This window comes from Columba livia, chromosome 7 (genome assembly GCF_036013475.1).
Source record: "Columba livia isolate bColLiv1 breed racing homer chromosome 7, bColLiv1.pat.W.v2, whole genome shotgun sequence".
Lineage (NCBI taxonomy): Eukaryota > Metazoa > Chordata > Aves > Columbiformes > Columbidae > Columba > Columba livia.
The window spans coordinates 12,567,374-12,588,040 of NC_088608.1; the positions used below are offsets into that span (position 1 = coordinate 12,567,374).

At 40.6% G+C, this 20,667-nt stretch overlaps 1 protein-coding gene across 47 annotated transcripts in view; it reads left to right on the forward strand.

The window, feature by feature from the left end:
• CLASP1 (cytoplasmic linker associated protein 1) overlaps positions 1 to 20,667 on the forward strand; it is a 171,653-nt gene that overhangs the window by 88,775 nt on the left and 62,211 nt on the right. For 24 of the 47 annotated variants that reach the window (XM_065070537.1, XM_065070536.1, XM_065070538.1 and 21 more), the window contains 7 exons: positions 1,318 to 1,485; positions 2,229 to 2,278; positions 3,452 to 3,622; positions 5,313 to 5,336; positions 12,014 to 12,121; positions 13,658 to 13,684; positions 15,345 to 15,512. In XM_065070537.1, the coding sequence (XP_064926609.1) occupies positions 1,318 to 1,485; positions 2,229 to 2,278; positions 3,452 to 3,622; positions 5,313 to 5,336; positions 12,014 to 12,121; positions 13,658 to 13,684; positions 15,345 to 15,512 (716 nt within the window). The remainder of the gene's footprint in view (positions 1 to 1,317; positions 1,486 to 2,228; positions 2,279 to 3,451; positions 3,623 to 5,312; positions 5,337 to 12,013; positions 12,122 to 13,657; positions 13,685 to 15,344; positions 15,513 to 20,667) is intronic. The other 23 variants (XM_065070545.1, XM_065070555.1, XM_065070565.1 and 20 more) reach the window with 5 other exon arrangements.

Sequence of the window (20,667 nt, forward strand, 5' to 3'; positions counted from 1 at the left end):
CTCTTGAAACAGAAGCCCTTTTGCTGGTACAGTCTTAAATGGTATTTTAAATTAAGGAAATATTTTTGACATTGAAATAATACCTTTATGTGTATCTATAGGAAACTTCAATACTGGTAATTAATTTTCTTCTGTTGAAGATCTCTTGCATTTCCATTAATATGTGTGTACGTACGGTAGTATGCTGATGTGCTAGTATCGTGCTCTTCTGAACAGAACAGTACAGGAACATATTTCTTCAGAAAGAGAATGCTGTAAAACATGGAATAAATGAACAATGTGTTTTATTAATCTAAATGCTATGTTTAAGGTGTTTCACAGTCACTGTTTAAATCCTTTTGAAAGGGAGTGTGTCCATCACTGAAAAATACAGTAGGCACTGAGGCTTCACAGCAGGTGCCTGGTTAAGCTGAAGAGACAGCAAGGAGAATGGTGTGAGACTTCAGAGAGCATGCTTAACTCTCTCTTCCCATACTTCTTAATTAACAGCATGGCTGATTATAAGATGGAAATTTTCTTCTTTCTAGTGATGTGAGAATGCATGTGACTTCTCTGAGGCTCTGAAGACTGGCTGTCACACACAATTCTTGATTCATTTGAGCTAATGATTTTATTCTTAAGCTGCCCGTTAGTTCCCCCTGAAAAGTGCCAAGAGTCTTCATCTCCTTTGTGATGAGAGTGAAGGGTGTTTAACCATCAGCCAGGAGATTTGGACCAGGGAGGCATTCTTCTCTCATCTTAATGTTCTTTTATTTTCAGCATGGCACTGATTGAAAATACATAGAAGCATCTCTTTGCTTTTCCTTATTTCTTCCCCAAAAGACAGTCAATAGCCACAACTCAGTACAGGATATTTGTCTCTGCAGCATTGTAGAAGTGCTGTTTGTTAAGGAAGAGAACAACACCAGCTGGTGCTTTCCTGAATCAGGCCCATGCATGTGTGTTCTGCCTTTTTTAGGTAGATTTTGAGCACCCAGTCCCAAACTAGTGTCATTCTGTGGATCTGTCATCTCCTGTGCATGGTAGACAGCCAGAGGGATGCAGGTTTCTTCTGTAATAAAGCTTTTTTGACTACTTGTGTTTTCGCAACACACCGAGTGGTATGTTCCTCTCTACTGAATTTAATTAGTTTCTCTTCTGTGTGGCTGTTTAAGCAATACAACTGGCTGAAGAAAGTGATGTGTCTCGAGTGTGCCACAGGGGCACTAGGTGGTTGAAGTGACTGGGCTGATGAGCCTACTGATGCCAGCAGTGAAAAGGTCTCTGCCCCCTAAAACACGGGAAGGGGATGTTCACAGTGTTGTACCTTCCTTCCAGGTGTTACTGGGGTTTCCACAGTCACTTCAGCCGGGAGGCGGAACATTTGTACCACACCTTGGAGTCTTCCTACCAGAAGGCCCTGCAGTCACATTTGAAGAACTCTGACAGCATTGTGTCCTTGCCACAGTCGGATCGTTCCTCCTCCAGCTCCCAGGAGAGTCTCAAGTAAGTCCTTTGATGTCACTACTTCTTGATGTAAGCAACTGCAGACAGATCCATTGAATAGGTGCAGTCCATCATGTTGCTTTGTCTCATCTGGTCATAGCTTGGCCTCAGCACTTGATTACTTCAAAATATTCTTTTTAATCTAAAACTGTATTAAAATAAAAAGCTGGAAGAACCCATTACTGTCTTAAAGAAAAAAAAAAAATCATTATCTTGGCTCCATAAATAATTTTCTGCTGAGCTCTAAAGGTTTTCTTAGAAATTGATAGTCATTCTTTCCAGGTATGCTTAAAACAGTGCTTGGATTGAAATTCTTTATTTAGCATTAGTCTTAGAGGTGTAAGTCTGCCTCTTTCCATATAAGAGAGAACTAAATCTGAGTAGTTACTGCGAAATCAGTATGTAACTCTTGTGTTGAATGTATGTATTTTAGCTTTTCTTAGAGGTATGGTCAACGTAGGCTCCAAATGCCTGCAACTTAAGTGTTAGACCTATATGGAAAATATCCATAACCTATTGATGTAACTTTTTAAATCCACAAAAAGAGTTCTTAAAAATATCTTCTTGCTCAAATAATTTCATGGTGGTGCTGATTTAGTCTTAAACAGTCAGCGTTGTTAGTCTATGTCTATATAAATAACTTCCTGTTAACTCAGCTTTGTACCCAAGGTACAAAGTAGCACTGTTATTGATGACTGTGAAATACCAGTTTTGTTTTAATAAATATTTATGTCAATTTCTAGCCGTCCATTGTCTGCCAAAAGAAGTCCTACTGGAAGTACTACATCTAGAGGTGAGAAGAGGAGCAGAAAAATGCACTCAGGTGTTGCTGAGGCAGTGTAATGGATTATAGTGTCTGAAATTCTCATTCTAATATGCAAAGAACAATTTTGATCACTCTTTACTGCTCCTTAAAATGACAACTTGTTATGTAAAATTTTTAATTACTTTTAGGTTGTACACACATTCTGTGCCTCAACTGCTGATGTAATGATGCTTTTGAAAGTTAATAAATATTGCTTGCACCTGAAAGGAAGGCTAAAAATCCTTGACAATTGTAGCAAAAGTATGTTTAGCTTTGCAATAGCTGGAACAAACCACTGCTTATGCAAAGATGTACAGCTACATAGTCTAATGGTGCATTCAGCTATACAATTTTCTTTCATTTATTCTGTGATCTCAGCATTGACTGGAGGCATCATCAGCACACAAGTCCTGCAGTGTTCCATCTCATTGCTAATTTGTTTTTACTGTCAGGTGGAATATTTAGGTGCAGCTTTCCTGTCCTAAGTAAATGCATACAATAATCTAAATAATAAATTTTAATACAGAATATAATAGAGAAAACTTTGGTAGAAGATAAGCTGCTTTCTACACCTGACCCAGATGGGCTTCTGGCTGGTTTGTGTATACAGTACACCCTACTGAGACCTTTGATTCAAGGAGATATTGTTGTGTAACCTACTTGATTGTGCACACAAATGCATGTTTGCTTGCAGCTGAATAGACAAGCTTCATGCTTAAGAGGGTCAGCATCAACAAGTGATGGGAACAGCAGTCCTCATGAGAAGACAAGGTGCTGGGAAGTTAGTAGAACCTGGACTGAAGGACCTGCAGGTCTCTCTTACCAGCAATTCACCAGCTGGTGATGGGTACCATGGTTGAACTTTCCCATCTAGTTTCTGTTAGAAATTCCATTATTACTGGCCTGGCAGACTTGTTGATCTCAGCATTTAGGATAGTGTCTGATAGAGGTTTTAGAGGTTGCATCAGGTCACCATTGAAATATCTTTGCAGGCAGCGTGGGGAAGCCCACATTGCCCTGATAAAGCATTCTTAGTTGAGGTATTTCAATTCCAGCAGGGAATGTTAAAAATAGTACTTTAAACTGCTTGTCAGGCTCTTTGAAGCACACAGCTCAAAAAATTAATCTTCTTTATTCTGGATCTCCCACTCCCATCTGCAGCATCTACAGTAAGTACAAAATCTGTGTCAACACCAGGATCTCTGCAGCGATCCCGCAGTGACGTCGATGTGAATGCAGCAGCTAGTGCCAAGTCAAAAGTGACGTCTTCTGGAGCACCCGCCCCCTTCAGTTCTGCTGCAGCCTTGCCCCCAGGCTCATACGCATCACTAGGTAAATCTACATGTTCTTCTACTCTTGCAGTTAGCTTTCCTGACTACCAGAAGGTGCCCTGTACTTTTTAATTGACTATTGAACTCCAACTAGAAGAACTTATCTCTGAGAAAGTTACCGGTTCTCCAGGATCAGCGTGTGATCTCTTGCCCTTTGGGGTTAAGGGAAAAATTTGTAACAGAAATGACTTGAAGTAACTTCTTAGTTTTTGAATTGTATACTAGTCTGTGTCTAGTTCTTCTTTCTGGGGAAAAGCAGATCTTATTCCGATTCTGGGACGTTGTTGAAGAAAATACTTACTGCTCAGTTCCTTTTGACGTGTCCCCCTGTCCCTGTTCCTTCTCTGCCTTCCCTTCTTTCCTGAAATTTGTTTTCCCTTAATTGTTTTATGCTTTGAATGGTACATCTTAGTTGAGCTTGATCACTTTCTGTTTTACAAAAGAAGATGATGTAGAAGAAGTCAGCCTTCCTGTTTCACCACACAGGATATAAGTATCTGTTCCTTATGCTGACTCTCTTTTGATTATAGCCACATGTCACACTATTCTCTCAAAGCATTGAATATCACTCTCAAGTGCCCCAGGATTTCTTACAACAAAGTTTGCATTTGATCTTTCTCTCCTGGAGATGCCATTGAAGGAGGCATGGAGGAGGAAACGCAAGGTGGTGATACCGTATTCGCTGAGCTTCAACTTGGTTTTGAGGCGAGCTGATCATCTGAGTTAGTTTCTCATTCTGCTGGCTTTATGCTAATCTCATTCCAGACTTTTCATCGATTTACCTTTACAAGAGGGAGAAAAATCAGAAATCAGTGATCTTCATTGAAACTGTGTAGATTGTCTTCAGTGATCTTAAGCTGTGTAGATTGCCTTCACTGAGTCAGTTGAAAAGTTGCTTCTCCTTAGTGTAGGGCATTTGGTCTTCAGTCTGATTAAAATATTCTTGGTGAATTATATAGGGATGGTTTCTATAGATTCCTTTTGTAGACAAATTTCTTTCATATCTGAAATATCTTATCTTGGCTTTAATGTATTGGTTGTATTTGGTTCAGAAGTTGAATTCTTATTCTGATCTAAATTGTTCATACTTGGTTCAAGATTTAGATACATTGCAATGATAACATAATACAGAATATGAAGTTGATTGCATAATAGCGTGCTTTCGAGCTTACAGATGCAGCAATTTTTCAGTTGCACTGTGTGCGGGCTTCAGTGGCAAAACTGCCTTCAAACCTATGTCGTGAGGAAGAACAGAAGAGGGCGGGAAGTGTCTTCTCAAGTTGGCTTTGTCCTTGAAGCTGGGAGTCGGAACACGGTGTTAGTCTTGCCCTAAAAGACACTAGAAGAAAAGCAACAAATGCACTAAGTGATGCGAATTTTGCTTCTCCTGAAGGAGCCTGCTTCCTTTTGAGCTAGTAGGGATGTTTGTCACCTGCATGTTCCTATGAGAGAAATGGTGAGGCAAACAAAGAAATGGAGCTTGGCAAAGGTTGGTTATTGCAGGAGAGAAAACCTGCATATTCTTCAGATACATCAAGCTTTGATTTGCTGCTCGGTCAAACTTTTTTCATTTCTTTAATTGTGTAATTCTTTTTGCTTATTTCTGTAGCTAATATATAGTGCCCACTTCTGTTGATGTTACTGATTTTCCCTATTAACACTTTCCTTATTTTTTTTTAATTTGCCTAAAGATGGTACTACCAGTAAAACTGAGGGTAAGCAGTCTTTCTGTGTAACTGAGGTGTGTCCACAATGTACCACCCTACCTGGTCTCTGTTCTCAAAGTGTTATCTGGTTCTCATCCATGTTCACTGGTGACCTGCATGAAGTGTTGCATGGTTGTCCTGCTCATTTTGATGCCATGGGGTATTCTTCACTTTCTCTTCGAGCTCCTTCCCACCAATGGGCCCTACTTCTTTTTATGACTTCCGATCACAAAGCTGTGTGTGGGTCTCCCTGTTAAGAGCACTGCTTTTGGTTGAAGGTGACCTGCACACCACAAAAAAAAAAAATTAAAACCAACCCAAAACAACAACAAAAACCTGCAAAACCCGAGAAAACCGACACAGGGCTTGTGTTTTCTTGCCCTACGATGTGTAAAGGTTTGCTGTGTTTTTCCATCCAAAGCTCAGGTCGCAGCTGCCAAATGCTTTTGGGAAGAGACTGGGCAGCGAGAGAATTGAATGAGATGATCACATGGCAGAAAAATGAGGACAGTAAACAATGATCTCTAGGGAAGGAATATTTAGTCAACCTTTTTAAACCTGAGCTCTCTTTTTGTTGTTAACTGGCTGAGCGAGATGGCTACATCTAAGACAGCTGGAGGAAAGGCTTCTTTTCAGAAACACTGAGCCTCCTAGTTTGGGAAGGCTCCACTCTGGTTTCTTGGCTTGCTGCCAGAGCTTGTTCTTTATTTTTCTCAAGCAAAACAACATCACTGGGAAATCACTTTTTCTGAGGTAGACAGGAGTGAAAAACAAGAATGCCTTCTATGCATAAAGAAGACACCACATCCCCCAACAAACCCATTTTTTTTCCTCATGCAAGTCTCTTTTCAAGGGATCTATTACTGTCTTGTGGGACTGTGCTCGTATTCTTGATGGCTGCTTGTATTTGGATGTGGTGTTCTCGGAAGTGCCACTGTGCCGTTGTGACGTGTTTGTTTTTTTCCTTGCTATTATTGATGCCTTGATTCATTATTTTGATGGAAAGGTCTCTACCATTTTTGGAACTGGCACTTAGTGTTGAGAGCTGAACTGGCTCTGCATCATGAGCAAGTGTTTGTGCTTTGTGATCTGTCAGTGATAAGGAATATGAAGTTGACCTAAACACCTGTATTTCTAAATCAGATTAATTAGATGAAAACTCGAGATTTTTATAATCCTGAGATTCTTTTTGTTCATCACTGACCCTTCTTTTTCTCTTCTTCCTTTCCCCTGAGTTGTAAAACGTTTCAATTTTTGGCCTAGATATTAGAAGTTTAATGTTAATTTATGAAATGCCCTATGCAGGTCTCAATCCTCTCCCAGGCTGTAATGATAATTGTGAAGGCCTGTTCCAACAGCTTCCTCTGGAATATCTTTATTTTTACTTTATTAAATGGTTTATTGTCTTCATGCATGAGAGTGGGGTTTATTTGATTAGTGGTGTGGCGCTTTTTTTTAATACAGCTACATTGGAAACAGATCTGATGTGGTAAAAATCTGCAGTAGAAACCAGCAAGTTACCTGGCGGAAAGATTGTGAGATGAGCTTTCAGAAATGGAGTTTGTCACCAACCTCATGCTAATACCAAATCTCATATCTTCCTTTTACTGTAGGATTCTCTGTTTTAGGCGAGAGAGGATCAGGGAGGACTATAACAACGTGGCACACTTGAAGGATGACGTTAATCACTGTTTGAAATTCTTCATCTTTATTTTTCTTCATTGAGACAGTTAAAGGAAAACCAGTTTTTGTTCAGGGTTTGGGGTGTCCTGCAGATAAAAGCTGAGAAAGGTCTTCTACCAACTCTCTTATCTTGCCGAGTTTGCCAGGAATTACAGGGAAGGCAAAAGTTTGTATTTTTGACATAAATATAAAAATTAGGAGGTGGGGGCAGGGCAAGAGAAAAAACATCCACTTGCTCTGGACACTCTTTGAACATAAGAAATTCCATCCACACCCATAACCCTGTTGTTGTTTTGTTTTGTTTTTTCCTCCAAGTCACCAATAAGTAATTTAAGAACAAATCCCTGTGTTTTTTTCTGTGGTTCAGCTAGATACTAAATCTGCAGTCTGGTTCCCATCATGGCTTTCTGTAGCTGCAATGCAAAAGTTCTGCACCTTCCCCTCAGCCGGGAGCCAGCATTGTGTGGATTTGGCAGTTCCCATCTGCTTTGCCCTCAGTTCTCCTCAGTGTTTTGTTTTTGAGCCAGACATCTCAAAACGGGAGCAAGACGGAGTGGATTATGTCAGTGGCAAGAATACAAGTTAAGAGCTGAGTATCAGTCCTTTGGTTTTTAGTAGTGTCAGCCCAATTGACAAATGCTGATAGAATGTACTTCCTTATGGAAAGGTAGCGTGAGTCTGTGTACCATGGAAATATGCACAGGTCTTCTCCTGTCTCTGTGCTGTGAGGCTGTGTCTTCTTGTGGTGCACCATCATGTCTTGATTGCCCAGACCCTTTGTGTGTGGGTATCTGAAGAGTTTTGCAGGCAGGAAGCCTGTAAGATTTAAACCTTTATAGCCTTGATCAGGACTTAACACCTGGTGCTACATAAATAGCAGTTGTGTCCTAAATCCATGTTTGTTATACCCGATTAAAAGAAAAACCTCAAAACCTGGTTGTTTTACCATGAGACAGATTTTCAAGGAATTTTTTTTAAAAGGTCCATAATTCTGACTATCAGTACAGATTAATGGTTCAGAGAGCTTTTGTTATCTCTGTCTTTTTCCAAAGGTATGGTGTAAAGACAAGCCCTTCAGACAAACCTTTCCCAAAAGGGGGAAGCCGGTCTGTCCTGAAACTGGCAAGTTTAAAACAAAATCAGCAGTTTCCAGAGTTGGGAGCACAATTTTTAATAGTTTTTAGTTTTCACCAGAAAGGAAATAAAATCTGGTCTGTAGTTTTCAGAGAACTTGGGCTCAAGAAGAGTGGTCAGCTCAGGTGAACATCTTGAGCTGTACCAAAGAATATGGGAGTAAAGCAAGGTTTATGAAATCACCACTCCTGTTTTCTTCTCTGCTTTAAAGCTCTTGCTTGTCCTCAAGGGCAGGGCTTGATTCAAAGGTACAACTGTATATGGTGTCTGAAATGGAAATGCTCAGGGAGTAGGTTCCTTTGTTCTCTTGGTCCGTCCTTCTGCAAGTGCTGACTTGACTTGCCTGTGCGTGTTGTTGTAGGGCAGGGTGGTGCCACTGCTGGTCCCTCAGCCCTCTGCTTTGGAGGGAGTTCTTGTGCAGACCCCAGAGGCAACGTATGCTGATGGTTTCCAGTAAGGGTCAAGTGATTCTCAGGGGAAATTATGGTGCAATCAGGTCTTAATACAAGTATAACATTTGGACATGTGCTAGATATGCATGGAATCCATTCCAATGGTGGTTCTAAAAAGTCATTTACAGATTTATATTTAAAGCATGTTTTTAGTTGATGTATGCGTTTCTCACAGATGTCCACATGTCATTTAACAGCGACAGAGCTTGGGGGGTGATCCTAAAGGCTCTTTCGGGTATGTTTTTCTCTAAGCAGGGGAAAAACCCGGTGCTGTGTAACCAAATGCATTAACCTGGTCAGTGGAGAGATGATTACCATCCCAGTGCTTCCTTATAAAACTTGTGTGGTTGTAGGTATAATTATTCACAGCATGGAACTGATTAAGCTCTGTTGTGGAGCTGTTATATACCATTTCTAGACTGTTTGAAAGCCACTTTTTTCAGTGTAATAGACAGACTGAAGTCTCACAAAGCCAGTGTCTGCTCTGAGCACTGGGGATGGTCATGCTGCAGTATCTTCCCAGAGGAGCTCAGGGTAATGCTGCTGGATGAAGCCTCTTGTGATGCACAAACATTATTGTAGAAACTTCCTTTGCTTGTTCCTCTTTAAAAAACACAAAATAAACCAAAACAACCTTCCGAGGTTTAGACACATGTTAAGATATTTTAAGGTTGATTCTGATCCATTGATTGTTGTAAAAACTGACAGTAACTTAAAAATAAAATGAAAACATCCTAAAAAAAACCCCAAACAACCACCACAAATTGTTTCTTAACACAAAGCATTTATATGAAGTCTTTCAAAATACTTCCTCTACCAACAGCGATGTGTCACATGTCAAATCTAGATCAAGGGCTTTCATGGCTTTTGGAAACTAGTTGGGACAGTCCTTATCTGTTCCTTTGTGCTGCTGTTGTCAGGATGCAGTAAGTCAGATAATGGTTATGAAATATGAATTACTACATTTGCAGTTTGAGCTAGATATGGAAACAATCACACTTAAAAGCAAAAGTTTTGGAAGGGGAGGTGTTTGCCTGAGTTTAACAATAAAAAGTAGTTTGGATAACTTATTTGATATGTTATTTACAGTATTGCTTGAAATTAGCTTTTCTGTCTGTGGTAGAATGATAGGGATAAAGCCACATAAAGCCCCACGTGCAAAGAACTCTTGGATGAGAATGCAGACTTCTGTTTGCAGGTGAAATCCATAAGGGAACGTAGTAGACACATTTGTATTGTGCAGATTGTATGATGCAGTAAAATTGTAGCTGCAGGAAGAACAGAAAATTGTGAGCATCTTGAGAGATGCTGGTTCATAAGAGGAGGAAACATCAGTCCCTTCTCACATATTCTTGGCCCATGCACATCACTAAACATGTTTTCCAGTACTCTCTGTTACAGCGTGAAATGTCAAATTTCAGCTTGAGATACCCCCCAGGACTTTCTGCAATGCCAAAGCTTTCTCTTGGCCTTCTGGGAAGGATGTGAGTTAATTCCATTACTGGTTCCTAAGACTGGTCAGGTTTAACTTCTTGTCTCACTGTTTCATACCCCTGCTGCCACAGTGATGCCCTCCCGATGTGAGAAATGCAAGGAAGCCTTGGGGCTTCCGACAAGCGTGAGGCCAATCTGCCTCCTTCCTTGCAGCCCATGGTGGGTTTGGGGTACAGACCTTGTGGCAGGTCACACAGTGACTCTGCTCCTCCGTATGTAGCTGTGCCTGTGCCAAACCCGTGAGGGAAGGGCACGGGCCAGCAGGGAGCTGGAGAGCCGGCCCTGGCTGTGCATCAGGCTGGCGGCTTGTAAGGGGCAGGTCACGTCCTAAGACAGAAGAGATCTGCAGCCTTGCTGGTGGTAAGAAGAGCACGTGTGCGTGTGCTTGGAGCTTTTTTAGTTGAGCCAGTGGTTAAAAAACTGATTTGTTTGCCCATTTTTTTCTTTTTTTCCAATGATTTCTTCTGTGTCACTTCTACAAATAAATGTTTGAATGTAGATACCTGTGTCTTACCTACTGAGCTATTTTGAAACTAGATGTTGGTGGAGAGGTCTGAAGTACAGCTGTCTTCTAGGCTTTTACCTTACAAACAAGTCCAGGCTTTCTTCTCAAAGTTAAGCATCTCCTTGTTGCTTTGTGTCTGTGAGAAACTTGTCGACCATGTTATGAATATTTTGGGAGCTCAGAGAAGAACAGAGCTCTCAATCTGTTCAGCCTGGGCTGCTTGCCATTGTCTTGCCCTGCATGTGTACCTTATGTGTTTCGTTTTGTTTTTTTTTTTTCTTTCTTTCTTTGGGAGGGGGGAAGTGTATATCTCCCTTTACATATTTCTCTGTATACGTATGGTATACAAATGGCAGGAGATGAATATCTATAACCGGTGGGTACGGTTGTCTAAACTCTTCTGTTACCTGTTGTGGTTTTTTTCCTCTTATTATTGTGCCTGAAACTTGAAGTTGTCTCCTGAATGCAGGATGGTACTGGCATTAGTCCTGAGAAACAGCTTCACGTTTGGCTGAGAACTGAGTTGTTGAAAAGTACTGATGGAGGCTTTCTTTTTGTTGCTCTTAATTATCATTTCTTTCCCATTAACTAGAGACAGATAATTGAAGCTTAGCACTGGAAAGAACATTCTGTAGGAAACAGCTCTGCCCCAGGAAGGGGATGAACTGATGACCCTGTAAGCTTTTCTAGATCAAATTTCTGTGGCTTTTTCATGAGGAAAGGACAGAAAAAAGGACCAATAACACTTTGAGACTTTATATCCATTCTCTACTTAAATAAAGAGCAGACACAAGGAATCATTTTTCCACAACATTGATTGTATTACAAGTAAAGTTACACTGATCTTGGGATAAATATGAGGGATCTGTAAACAGCAGGGAGAATTCAATAAGCCTGAAATAAAAGCGTAGTCAGGCTGTGTTGACAGGCTCTTGCAGGAGTGCCTGCCAGCCTGCGCGTGTAGAGCAGGCTATAAAGCGCCGAACTGCTAATTGGAAATCCCAGCAATGGAATTTGTGGGGGGATCTGTCACGCATGTCTCTGAAAGGGTGATCGCCTTGTCAGAAAGTAATAATTTGATATTGGAAGCAGTATTTAGGAGACTGAATTTTTTGTTGTTGATCCTTTGTGAAGAAACTACTATAGAACAGAAGCAAAGGGTACAGAGAAGTAACATTTTTGAAGTAAACCAGCTGATAGGGTTACAGAAAGCAAAGAAGTTTTCAGGTTTGTGGACCGTGACTGTGTTTCCACTCCTCACCTGCGTCTCAGCCAGTCTGATGAAAGATGTTTCTTCTCCCTGTACTTTGGTTAATTATGTGTATAGAAACCCTACAAGCTTAGAACAGCATGTTAGATACTGCTGCTGCCTTTGGAAGAAACCTGTTAACAGTCTGATTGTCTTTGCGTTCCTCCAGGTCGGATCCGTACAAGGAGACAGAGCTCTGGCAGTGCCACAAGTGTCACCTCGATGCCTGCTGATACCCGTGGCCGCAGCCGGGCTAAAGTAGTTTCCCAGTCCCAGCGTAAGAAATGTTTTATTTCTGGGGAAGGAGAACAAATAGCTATTAATACATTTTTCTTGATTTGTGGTAGCATCAGCTGAGGATTGGGCTCACTTCTGCCAAACAATGTTTGGACATTGGGGGACAATGAATCCCCACTCAGCCAGTGTGTGCTTTTGCTGACAAATAGGTTCCCAAATCTGAGAGCTTCCTTGCTGCTTTTTTAACCAGTCATGCAGCAGAATTTCACGTTGTTTTGATGTGTAGGACTAAACTTGCAATGGGTCCCACTGAGACACCCTCTGTGTCTGTAGCTGACTGCTGTCCTGGGTTCTTGCCCCGCCAAGCTTCTCCTGCTTATGTGACTGTATTTCTGTATGTGTAATACGTGAGCTGTCTGAAGTTAATGTGATTGGACATAAATTTAAAATAGGATGTAATCTATTTTGTTTAGATACAGAGAGGAGAGTTCTGCCCTTTGATTCACATGGCACATCTGCAGTCTCTGGCTTCCTGGCAAAGCACAGTTTTCACCAAGGAGCCACATGTATGGTGCTGCTGCGTATTTGTCATGTGTATCTAAGGAGAATTTTGTCACTTGGACACTAAAGAGTTGAGGGGAGGGAGAAAACCACTGGTATTTTGAGGACGTTCAAGCTTCTGGGAAAGAGGAGATGGTGTTTGTGGAAAGACATGTTTGTTCTGAGGACTTGTCTTGCTTTGCACCCTTATTTCAAAGCCCTTTTCTGTTCATGCTCTCATTGCTTTGCTCTGTCATGCTGGAGGGATGGGGAAGCAGTTTATAGCATTGTGGGAGAGATGGAGAGAAATATTATATTCAGGATGAGGCTAAATGGAAATTTTACATTGAGGTCATGAGGGAATTTGGGCTTTGCTATGCCGATCTAAATTGATTTATTCAATTTTGAACCTAAAACTGACCCAAAGGTAGAAATGATTTTTTTTTTTCCCCTAAACTTAGTTTAGTGAAGAAGTGATCAGACCAGATGAGACAAGTCTCAGAAGCATTTAAAGAATAGTTGAGTATCCAAAGGTTTCAAAGATTATGGGCTTAATTTTCTATAGAATGTTTTATGAAGCATTAGGATGGTCACATCTGAACCTGCTCCCTTGGTCTAGTTTGCTGATTCCCAATTCCAGCCTAGCCCAGCTAGATGTGATCTTTATCCTAAACTGAACATTGCATGAAATAAGCTATGAATTCAGATATAATACAGTCCCAGGACCAAATTCTGCATGCCCACACGGGGATAACCCTGTTGCAATTTTGCAGACTGGGCTGGGGTGTGATTTAGAACAGAACTGGGGTCTCAGTGCGTTGGTTGATATTTAGCTAAGAAGCTGATCAACCTTGGGAAATGGTTAGTCACACCTGCAGATTAACTCACTGTGTTATGCAGAGGCTTTAGGAGTGACATGTTTGTGAATAAATCTGTCTGTATTGTGTATAGCATAAACCGCATGCTGAACACTGTATTGTCTTGCTGTCTTTTAATCCACTTTTTGCCTGTCCTTTGGTCTGCCCTCATAATCAAGGATCCAGATCAGCTAATCCTGCTGGTGGTAAGAAACGTTTTCCCTTTCTTGCTTTCTCACATTATTTTCTTCACATTTTTAACTGCTAAGCTTCCCTCCCTCTCTGCTAACTATGAGACCTAAAAAGTATTTTCTTAAAGTCATAAATCCAAATGTGCCTGGCAAGTGATTTTGCTTTCTCATAGGAATCAAACATGGTGAGCATACATTCCACGTATTGCAGCTGGCTTATTGCTGCATCTTAAACCCCAGGTGCTAAATTCTTCTTTCAGTTACTTCAGTGCAACCCTGCTGACATCAGTGAGATTGCAGCGGTGTAACTGAGAGGAGTGTTGGCTTTCAGGGTGTGAAACCTTTTTGGGGGAACCAGCACCACATACAGTATTGGAGTATTTGGTTCCTTTGGCCAAGAAATTGTAGTGAGCAAGTAAATTAAATAATACATGTGTTATCATGTTGTCCATCGGATTAATAGAATTGCATATCTTCAGAAAAGCAGTGTTTAACTCTTGCTAGTCATAATAGTATCTGGAACTGATTTTTTTCTGAAATGTGTGGATACTTCTCAGAAGGAAATGAACATGACTGTTGGTTCAGAATACCAGCTTGTCTGAGTATGTTCTTACAACTTTTTCAAAGATACATTTGCTGGCTGTTTTATCAAACAAATTGAATGTCAGGAATGATAAGATCAGCAGCAAACTTTCACTGACTGTTTTATACCCGAAAAAGCAAGAGAGAGTCTTTAATCTATTACCGTTCTTCGTGAGTACCTTTAAGCTTGCATTAGTTTATTTTCAAACAACTTACCAAATGAAGAACCACTGAAAAAAAAAAAGGTGTTTTTTAACTCATTGAGTTAGACAGTAGAAGTATTTCAGATAAAAAATATCTACTGCAGCTGGAATGTAAATATGTAAACAAACATTGGTTAGTAGACTGGGTTGCAGACAACATTGCTTGGAAGACATGTAAACTTGCCATGGACTCTTCAAGCAAACAAGGAAAAATAAAATGGGCCAACTACTCAACTTGCTGAAAATTTTCTCCAACTGAAAACTAAATAGCTTAGATTAAAGTAGTCAGGCTTAAGTAAGCCAGCATCTTGACAAATGGGACACTCAGTTTACTGTTTATTGTGCTGAACTGCTGCTGTTGAGATGGTATTTTTAAAACTTTTCCTTAATTATTGCAGGAAGGCAATGCCACTGCTGTAGTATAGCATGAAGGTGCCCGGGCCACCTTGCAGCAGGTGACCTGTGCCAGAAGCCGGCTCGCTGCAGCACGGAGCTCCGCAGGCACGTGTTGCTTTGTGAGGAGGTGGCGCAGCCTGTGACTTCCCTGCTGCTGCAGCGAGGCTGCTCCTGGCACCTCCGCAGGCTCGGGCACTGCCAGCTGGGGTATTCATACCCTGCAGTGTCCGCTTTGGTCTTGCTCTCAGCTGGGCAGTGTGGTTCGTTCAGGCAGGGTTCCTGATGTGAGCGTTTGTTGTCCTTGGACTTCCCTCAGTCTTCTTTGACAGCCCATGGGGAACAGTCCTGTTAGTTTTCTGAGTGATTTGGGTCAGATTCGTAGATAGGGCTGATTGTGTTCCAGTTTTGCTGTCAGCATATTTTAAATTTTGTGGTTTTAATTTTTTTCTCTCTCTTTCTCTCTCTCGCTCTCCATATTTCTGGTTCTCTTCTAGCTGGTAGCCGGTCTAGTTCTCCGGGTAAGCTGTTAGGAAGCGCCTATGGTGGCCTGAGCGGTGGAGCGTCCAGAGTCCAGCCGGTGCCGTCGTCTGCAGAGAAGCGCAGCAAGATCCCTCGGAGCCAGGGATGCAGTCGAGAGACAAGCCCCAACAGAATAGGACTAGGTAAGAACAGTCACTGCAGTGACATGCTGACCGGTGTGCTCGACAGAGGGGCTTTCCTCTTGACTAGGAGACTGTTTACATCTTACTGTTATTCTTCTGAGTTTTTCAGCTGGCAAGTTAGTGCGATTGTGTTTTGTGGGAGAAATACTTTAATTTTCCAGGTTGAGCTATAGTTTCAAAGTAGGCCTAAAGATGTCAAGAGATGTTTTCTGTTTGAAATTCAACATGAGCGATATTATTAGATCAGGCAGCAAACACATTTGTTGTGGATAACCACCACAGCAAAAACACCTCATTTGGCTTAGTCCTAAAATGAGCTGAGCAATTTTTACAATCAGGTGGGATCAAGGGCAAAGAGCATGTTCTTGGATTATTTTAGAGATTTTGCAGCTTAATTGGTTTGCTTCTCTCATCCTTAACGTCTTGGAGCCACTTTCTTAGATGATGTTTTAGACTTATGATTTAATTGTTCTGTTCCCAATATTCTTGTCTCAGTGACTTACGTAAATATTCTATAATAGTTTTTATTTTCAAATTTATCAGCAGACTCATTTTTTAAAGTCAGGTGAGTGAGCATCATTATATATAAACTTCTGTGTATCTGGATTGGGTTGAAAAGGTATTCAGTGTGCTGTATGAACAAGTAATTATTGCTTTCATTTTTTAAATTGAAATGTTTTCACAAGTTTGAAGCTTATGTAGAGGAAGAACACTTTAATACTGTTACTGTATTATTTTATATCTCCAAAGAATTTATTAGTGGGTTGAAATTGTTTGAAATTATAGTCTTATTGTTGTCAATTAAATATTTAATTACTGCTTTCGCAAATGTATTTTAAGCTATCTTTCTATTTAGAGTATGTTGTTAGAGACGTATCTTATTCATTCTTCAAGTATATTGATACGAATTTAAAGCACCTGAGTGCATATGCTATTATGATTCATCAACAAATATTACATGTTCAGTGTGATTATTTTTCCAAATTCAATGTTCTTCTCACGTCTGATCTATTTTAATGGCCTCTGTATGAATTGTGCTTTTCTGTTCATTGCTTTTAAAATGTAAAGTGCCTCCAAAATACTAGAGGTAATTATGCTATTATCACAGTGCAGAAGGACATTGTTTTTTAGGAGGAAACAAACAATGATGGATAGTACCATCACATAAGCTTAAACTGATCATCACATTATGTGATCTGATTTGAAACAGTCTTGAGCATCTGAAGGGAAATTGCCTTGTGTCAAATCCTCACTCTTGGGTTGCCTGCTTTCAGGTATATTATGGGAGCCTTGAATTCTTTTGAACGTATAATGTGTATCTCGTTGCTGTGATGTGCTCCCTGTGAACACAGTCCATGTCTGTTCTTTGGGAGAGAGCTCTGACAGATCTATCAGGTGTGTGGCTTCCACCTGCTCCCTGGGTTGATGGCCACAGCCTGTTCTTTTGGGCTGTCATGGGAACAGGAGAGTCTGACACTTGCGTTGTCTTCAGTGGTCAGTTGCAGAAATTGTCTTTATTGGACTTTGAAAATGGTAATATTGGCTTGGGTGGAGATAGCTTTTTGAGCTGTCATCTTCATGCTTCATTCTATTGTATTTATTACTTTATAACATAATAGCTAACAGTATTATGCTTTCTTATTGTGTTACTTCAGTTGCTTTTGTTGGCATTTTTTTCATTTGTTCATTTCATGAGACTCCCACTCACCTTGGTCCTAAGTATGTTGATAGACCTGTTCAGATTCTGATTCAAGAAGGTGCTTGAGCTCATGTCTGGCACCAAATGTATGTGGGAATATTTACATATCCAATGGGCTAAAACATCTCTTAAGCCTGTGATCACACTGCAGTGCAGCAGGTGGTAAAGCATCATGCAGATCAGGCCGTTGGAAATGGGTAATACCCAGATCCTTTCGTAACTCATCCGTTGACTTGTGCAGTTTCTTCAGGGACAACTGGGAGTTGCAGCTGGGCCTGTGCTGTGTCTGCAAGGTCAGCACACAGAGAGTAAGTCTTTGCATGCAGCTGGGCTTTTTGCAATAAGCTTCCACTGCCTGTCTGTGGCAGTGTCAAGCTGATAGTGCCTCTGCATGTGGATGCCTGCAAGCATCAGCAGCTTGCAGTTAACTTAGATTCAAACTAGATGTAAGGAAGACATTTTTGACAGTGAGAGTGGTGAAACACTGGCCCATGTTGCCCAGAAAGGTGCTCGATTCCCCATCCCTGGAGACATTCAAGGCCAGGCTGGATGGGGTTCTGAGCAACCTGATCTAGTTGAAGATGTCCCTGCTCATTGCAGAGTGATTGGACTAGATGAGCTTTGAAAGTCCCTTCTAACCCAAACCTTTCTATGATTTCTGTGCTGCCCAGAGGTTATCCAGGGGCTTTTCTTCAGGCCCCTTGAAGGACATCTCAAAGGTGATGTCTCTTTCCCATGACTTGAAAGTTTATCTGCTTGCAGTTAATTCTGTTGGATGCTTAGCATATCATGTGGCACAGTTGGATCTGAAAGGAGTGAGAGATTCAAGACTCTTATTCTCCAGAAAATGAAGCAGACACAGCTGGTTATCCATTTAATGCAGCAACACTTCTTCTGTTGGGGTTATGTTGTGTGTGTTTGTTGGAAAGCTGAAGATGGTTCTTGCCTTGCATCTGTTGGGTGTACCCAACTGCAGAGCTTTCCTTTGGCTGTTCTGGCAGCATTTACAGGCTCTTTAAAATGCTTGTATTGCTGTAATAGAAGTGTCTGCTGAATTTTAGTCTCCACTTAAGAATCATTAAAAATCACACCCTAATGAAATACAGCTTTCTTCCAAGTGGTAGATTGGCAAACAGGGACACCATCAAGTTCTGCTGGTGGTATTTGCATCTGTTGGGTTCCACTGGTGTAAGACAGCCTAATAATGTGTTTTGATAATGATGATAACCATATCCAACTGCTCTGCCTTTCCAGATCAAATACATAAGACTTAAGACACATCTAGGAAGTTGGGGCTTCATTGGAAGCAACCTGCCTTTGTCCCGTCCCAGGCCCTCAGTCTAGAGCTGGCTGTGGCCACACTGTCTGCTTTCATCCTGCCCACTCCTTTGAATCAATTTTGCTATTCATTTATTTAATATCTATTCAATTTTTAGGGGCTGGGAATTCTGAAATTGAGACTTAGGTCTGTCTTCTCTGCCTTTGCTGCCTGCACTGCAAAAACAGGCTGTGACAGTACAAGGCTTGTCTAAATGACAACCCTGCTGGCCCTTATTGCTGGCGGTGCCCAACGAGAACAGCTGATATCCCATCTTCCCTACACAACGCAGCAGTAAAAATGTGGGGCAGGTGCCTGGGAGTCCACAACAGACTCATCCAGTTCTTTCCAATCCTTTTTTTCCCCTTGCTTTTGTATCCAGTAGCATGCAAATCTTTTGTTTGACCATTACTCATGAAGTACCCAGTGTTTGTTTTTGGGTGCTCTGTGCTGTCAGTGTTGTGCTTCATCTGTGGCATTGTCCTACTAGTCTGTTCTCATGCAGTTAAACTGCATTTTCCTCATACTTTGTGCAGCTGCTGTTAGCTGTTATAGAAGGAGAGTGTATTGTGTGCATCCATTATAATTTTTTGATCGTTTACGTCTCTCCCTCTCTAAAGAACCTTTCCTAGTTTTAGTAGGGTTGTATCATAGAAAAGATTAACAAATCTTCTCTACTTAAGACTGTGCAAACCTGATGTGAAGGCTGCCATTATTTACACATAAGCATGAGACCCAAGAATGAGAACTTTGCTTCTAGAGTCCTCATTTTCAAGAAAGTATTCGTGTAGAAGACTTTAAAGTGTTACTTTCACTTGTGGGATTATGGTATTTGTGGGCCTTAGTTTCATCCAATTCATATTATTTAGTCTGTCTTATTTGTTACAAGACCATCTAACTCAGAAGTTTTAGACATTATGGTGATCTAATCACCTTATCAACAGCTCATCTTGTGTTGTCTGGCATCAAAGTTCAACCATCAGAACCATTAATTCATCTGAGAAATATGAGCTGGGTTTTGCAAAACTGGGAAGGATTTGAGAAATGAAGAATCTGGCAGTAGGCTCTATTTCATTTTTAAAGCCTAAATATGAAGGTTTCTATTTTGTTCTGTACTGTTTTGCTTGAAAGGGTCCTAATAGATCCAGAGTATGTGAGCCCATAGAAGCACTGTAGGTGAACTTTATTAGCTTGAGTCTAGACATTTGAGTTGTGTATACAAACCTCTTTATAAGAATATATATATTCTGAAGTGTGCAAATCGCACTATTTTTATAAATATGAGGATATGGTTAAAGTATTCATATAAAGCAAGTTCATGTTATGTTTATGTGGCTCTGCTCCATTGTTCTCAAAGCTGGTAGATTAGATTTTGCTCTACATGAGAAAATTCCTTAAAGGCACTTCCTGAACATTTAAAATACGCTACTGCCTTTTCAAAACAGCAAAGGAAATCCCTCTCTAGTCATTAAATTTTTCAAGGAAAACTCTTATAACTGCTTTTTTTTTACATATGAAAACATTGTATTCTATACCAGGCATACAGCTTACTAAATAACATTCTACAAACATCTCTCATGTCAAAATGACACAATTTGCAGAGGAATAATCCAGTTTTAAATACCTAAAGTGCTTATTTTTATAAAATCATGAAGTTAAAATCCTTGATGTTAAGCAACCAAAGGGCCTGGCTCTGTTTTCCTACTTAGACAATACTTCAGCTAAAGGCAGTGGAATTGGTTTTTACTATGAAAGCAGCTTAATCTTCTATCTTCTACTTTGTATTTGGCCAAAGGAAGATTGTGCATGAGGAGTTTCTGTGACACAGCTGCCAGGCAGGAGCCTCATTAGGCAGTGCGAGATGGAACACTTGATAGCTACCAGACCAAAGAGTATTGTTGATGTAGGGCTTTGTCAAAGTAAATAATATAGTTTAAAACTCTCCTTAAGTGCACGTATATCTCAATCTGTGTTCATATAAAACTATAAATATAAGGTTTTAGAAATGTTTGATTAGCAGAAATTAGATAGCTTCTGTTAAAGATCTGAAGCTGGTGCTGCCTTAAAATTCAAACCTTTTTTTTTAACCTGTCTTTCAGGTATTCAGGTTCTAAGTGCTTTTTCCCAGTATCTTTCAT